Source organism: Rhagoletis pomonella, unplaced genomic scaffold (genome assembly GCF_013731165.1).
Source record: "Rhagoletis pomonella isolate Grant_MI unplaced genomic scaffold, Rhpom_1.0 Rhpom_scaffold_00007, whole genome shotgun sequence".
Classification (NCBI taxonomy): Eukaryota; Metazoa; Arthropoda; class Insecta; order Diptera; family Tephritidae; genus Rhagoletis; species Rhagoletis pomonella.
Window position 1 is genome coordinate 21,466,396 of NW_023458561.1, and position 5,335 is coordinate 21,471,730.

The 5,335-nt window shown below is 34.5% G+C and overlaps 1 protein-coding gene across 1 annotated transcript; it reads right to left on the minus strand.

The window, feature by feature from the left end:
• Positions 1 to 2,118: 2,118 nt before the first annotated feature.
• Positions 2,119 to 5,112, minus strand: LOC118742442 (lipopolysaccharide-induced tumor necrosis factor-alpha factor homolog). Its single transcript, XM_036474516.1, has 3 exons — positions 4,263 to 5,112; positions 4,039 to 4,174; positions 2,119 to 3,128 (listed from the first exon to the last, which is right to left on the minus strand). The coding sequence occupies exons 1-3, from the start codon at positions 4,438 to 4,440 to the stop codon at positions 3,023 to 3,025; spliced, it is 420 nt and encodes a 139-aa protein (XP_036330409.1). The 5' UTR covers positions 4,441 to 5,112; the 3' UTR covers positions 2,119 to 3,022.
• Positions 5,113 to 5,335: the final 223 nt, after the last annotated feature.

The following is a 5,335-nucleotide window of genomic DNA, read 5'->3' on the forward strand; positions in this document are numbered from 1 at the left end:
AATTTGAAAATAAAAACAAAAATAAAAATCCGAAACTTATCCATATTGGGTGACCTATACACTCATATGACTGAAAAAATTATAACCAATACTGTTCCTTGGTAATGTGCCGCAAATATTAATTAATAATTATTTTGTATTCTTACTAAATAACTTAAATATATACGTTTTCTATACCTGCAACTTTATTGGCTTTTTATTTGATTTTGACATACAATGTTTTAAACCATGATAAGACGTAATCATACGACCTTTTACAACAAAAAATGGAAGTATCTCTCGAAAGAGAAGATGAAAACAATTCAAGTAAATGCTCGATACTTTGCCGATACTGAGTAGGTATCGATACTTTCAGTCTTTTGAATACAAGTACTCATTAGAGTGATACCTTAGTGTTATCGATTGAACCCTAGCTATGAAATAGTTGGTCACATTATTTATGCTGGTCGATTTAACGGTGGTAATTTGATTTTGATCCCTGGCGTCTCCGAATGTCTTCTTTCCACGGATGCTTTCCATTTCCAGACAACCGGTCAGGTACGAGCATGATCTTTAATAAAAATATATAAAAAATTTTTAAATAAAAATATAAAAAGCGGGAAAATGTGATTTTGTATTTCGAAACTGTATGGTGGAAAGTGTGTTCTAATATCTATTTGATACACAAAAAATGATCACGGCTGTACTTTTTGCTGATATATTACATACATATGTTCCATTTAGTTAAACAATATAAGAATACTGTAGTATGTACCACAAAAACGTATATTTTCTATAAAAAATCATAACTCAGAAAAAAAAATTTCCGCTATTAGAGATTTGGATTGATTGTAGTTCAAAGTGTCTCTTTCCCGATAAAAAAGTTTGAGAGAAAAAAAATACACTTTCTGAGAAATTAAATAAATAAAAAAATTTGCACCTTTTGTTTATTGTTAAATAAAAAATTTTAAATAATGAAAATCAATAATTATCTTGAAGTGACAAAAATTGCTGACATTTGAGTAAAAACATTGTTGGAATCTATTAAATTTTGACAAAGTTATGGGCATTTAAAAAAAAAAATCTCACTGTCAATTCGAATAATCGATTTTTGCCTGAAAAACAAAATCGCGTTTAATTCGGCCGAAAAATTTTTCCGAGCCAAAAGAAAAAATACGTGTCTCATTATTTGGACCAACAAACAATGTACCTGAGTTTGGTCGAAATTAAAAATCATGCTCGTACCTGACCGGTTGTCTGGAAATGGAAAGCATCCACGATTTTTAGCAATAAATGGACTCCAGCGCCGCGGATCTCTTTTTCAATAGTATTGCCCCTACCGTTACCAATATACATCTTATTTTTGAGGCGAAACGGAAAAAAAATACGACGGAAAAAATGGATCCTGTATGTTAATCTAGGAAAAGGCTTTCTACGTACTAAATTTCAAGCAAACCGGACGATAAATAAGACTTTTTCGAATAGATCACTCTCTGGTCCACTTCACAGAAAAAAGAATCATATATGCTAATCCAGGTGAAAAGCTCCCTACGTACCAAATTTTAAACAAATCGGACCATAATGAGATTTTTTCGAAAATATAATTCGGATGTAAAATGCTTGAGTTCTGTGATTTCATAGTTTCCACCTTCGCCTGCTAAATTAAATGAATAATCATTGTTGAATATAATTGTTATAAGGCCATAAAATAACAAAAAGAAATAACTTAAAGACGAGTACACCTAAAAGTAAAACATTCTAATAATAGAATTATTAACAAGAACCAACAAAACTAACAACCACATGATCAAGTGAATTGCAGCGGAATAGCTGCGCTTGATTGTAGTTGGCTTAAAAAGTGAAATAGTGGAAATAAGCATTAAGAATTAAGAAGGCGAACTTAGCACAGTATATAAATAGGCAACTGGCTGAGTCAGTGGGATCGTCGGTTCGAATCCTACTGAAAGAAGTCTGATGAGGATATGTGGTGATTTCCGAAATAGCTATCACTTCTACCATTTTTTCACATTATTGTTGCTTTTGCACAATATGTTTTTCATTAAAACGGCCTCAAGCTCAATACAAGTTGTTGAATATAAATGAAGCTACGAAAATATTACACATGTACAATGAAGTCAAATATAAATTTTAACTTACAGTTTGTGGCGTTTATTGCTTTCCTTCTTATCGGCTGAATTTCAGATATACATTTCATTACAAATATTTAGATAAAAAAGTTAATGTTTTCGTAGATGCATACATACATGTATGTGCACTCCAAAGTTTAAAAAGGTATTTACTTATTTAAGAGTGTAGATACATATGCCTTAATATAAATATGTGCACTAGGGCGGAGTAATCTAATTTCTAAAAAAGTGTATGGCATATCCGAATTCTACGTTCAATTCTTAGCAAAAATGGCGAACGAACTATATACGAAAAATTATGTTTGACCCTCCTAATTTTTAAAAGAAAATTCTTGTATAATAATTTTTTCTGAACGAAATTAGTTATTCATTTAATAAATTATGCGTTTTCTGCATACAATATACTGCTTTTTCTTTTGAAAATTGAGAGGGTCAAACGTCCATTTTGGTACATAGTTTGTTCGCCACTTTTGCTTAGAATTAATCGTATAATTTGAATTTGCTATACACTTTTTTGAAAATTTTGCGCTGAACAAATTACTCTGGCCTAATGTGCAATGTTATTGTTATATATGTACATATCTATCATTTGCTTCAATAGTATCGTAACTCAAAAAAGCGAAACTTAAAGTTTTAAATTTACACATATGTATATACTCCTATGCGGTTAGCGGTGATTTCTGCGTACTTAACTCAATATTTGTATTTTTTGGATTATGACAATATTGAAGTAAATGACCGATATGTACACATATACGTACATTTACATATGGCTTGTAATACTTTGAAATTTATACATATTGAAATTATAAACATTTAGCATCAAAGCTTCAATAATTTTTTTTCTTGTGACCTAAATAAAATGTGTTAAAAGCCTCCATTCTCGGATATCCTGATTATTCTCGCACATATGTACCCAAGTAACGGTCACACAAGCCACAATAATGTGCCGTATTCATGCAACTGCCAATGCAATAGGGTAAACACACGAAGCAGTAGAGCCTAAAAACATAAGATCGCAGTATTAAAATCGTTAAATAGAAAAATATTAAAAAATAAAAAGACATACATAGGGGTATTCATCAAAACGAGTCAATGCCTCGTAACCAGGCAAACCTCGTAAACTTACTTAATTTTATATGGAAAACCAGTTTATTTACGGGATTTACGCGTTTACGATGCATTTAAGCGTTAAGATGGATACCCCTAGTATCTTGTTTCAATTCTCTGAATAGATGCAACTCAGTACACTCGAAAATTTTATTATATCGGCTTAGTTCCGCATTTATCTTTTTATAGATAAGATGTACGCTGTACAGTGAAATACAACAACTTATTTCTGCTTATCTCTGTAAAAGCTTCGACTATAAGAGGGCTTCTTTCTGCATCGATTTCGTCCGCATACCCCACTTTATACAGTACCAACTTTGGGTGGTCTCATGATTTCTTGTGGTTAAATTACTTTCGCAATGTAAAACTTTTAAAATTCGCCATTTTCCTTAAACCGTTTTTCTTAGAATCACTAATGCTAAATGTACCTACGTACACATAGGTAGCGGTACCGAGCCGAGCGGTTCAATTTCGTGCAGAGCGAAGCATTCAAATTGCCGTGTGCAAACTAAATTTGACACTGGGTGACAGAAACTTTTCCAAAAGTAAATCCTAATTAACTAGATCAGTGGTCGGCAGGCCATAGCTCACTGAGCGCTCTCTGAACACATGTGTGTTTCACACGTATACGAAGAGCGGTAGCTGAGAAGTGCATTTAACGCACACAGTCTCACTTATTGAATCGTTTGAATGTGTTAGAATGCCGACCACTGAACTAGATTGTACATAATAAAAATCCTCTAAAACCTGCATGCCTCGGGTATAAAAAACCATAATTGGCAAGGCCATAATAAGCACTTACTGGAAAAGGCAGAGCAGCAGAGCAATTAGATGCGTGCGTGAGGTTGGCTTAAAGCGCAAGCGGGTGCGTGTATAATTGTGGCAGTAGGGACACTGTATATCCACCGGTGCGGGTCCATATGCCAACGGTGCGCCGGCTGTGCCCAAGGCATAGAAAAATAAAAATGTAGAAGCAAATCACAAGCGAAAGAAACAATTTATGAACTCAAAGGTTGCGTCACTTACGTGTAATTACAACAATATGCGCGGCATCCGGCGCTGTCGTGGGTGTGGCACCTGTTGCTTGTGAGTACGTGGGTGGCGCCGGTTGCAATAGAGCCTGTTGCTGTTCACTCGCTGCGACCGGCTGCTCAAGTGGAGTGGACGGGTAAATGCGCTGCGGAACGTTTGATTTTTCATCCATATTTGCGAGGAAAACACTTTATGGTAATTCTTTGTAGAGATATTTGATATTGATATGCTACACTTGTAGAATGTTTGTTGGAGGCAAACACTCTTTGCAATTTTCTCTGGTTTTCGCGGTGGGTTCGAATTCGAATACTTTGCTCTAATTACTTTTATTTTATTATGCGCGTCTGCCAGGTGTGTCACGCCGTTACTGCTGCACTCATATCTCATACTGCGGAGCTTTCACATACTTACGGCGAGCAATTTTCGATTTTGGTGCGACACAATTCTTAACAAAAACGAAACAGTCCGAAAAGTAAATAAAACTATAAAAAGCCCACAAAGACGTGCGGCAGGGCGCGAAAGCAGAAACTGTATTATATACAATCGAGAAGTTAAGCCAAGCCATACGAACACTATTGAAAATATACAACGTGCGTATTTATCTATAAATACTAGGATTATTGACACGGTTTTTTCAAACCGGTTTAACCGGTTTCAAGGCGCTTTTTTCGAATATCGAATAATCCGGTTTTTTGCTACTTTGAGCGTTTTGAGCTACCTCTAAATAGTTTTTGATTTCAAAATAAAATGGGGGGTAACTCTCGGTGTAGAACAATGCTAGGGAGTGAGAGCATAAGAATCCCGACTTTACTTTTTCACATGCATTTTTGGACCACCGTAATGCGCATACATTTTCCAGTTATTGAGAACAGTATACATCCACGCATAACTGCTTTCATTGAAAATGGTATATACAGTGTTGGAAAAATAAATAACACATTTTTCCTATTTTTATTTTGTGTTTTTAATATTTATTCAGCCTTATCATGTGATTCATTTTCACCGAAGCGATTCACTTTTCACTTTTGGTTTCCATGGTTCTACGGATGACAAATTTTCGGGTGATT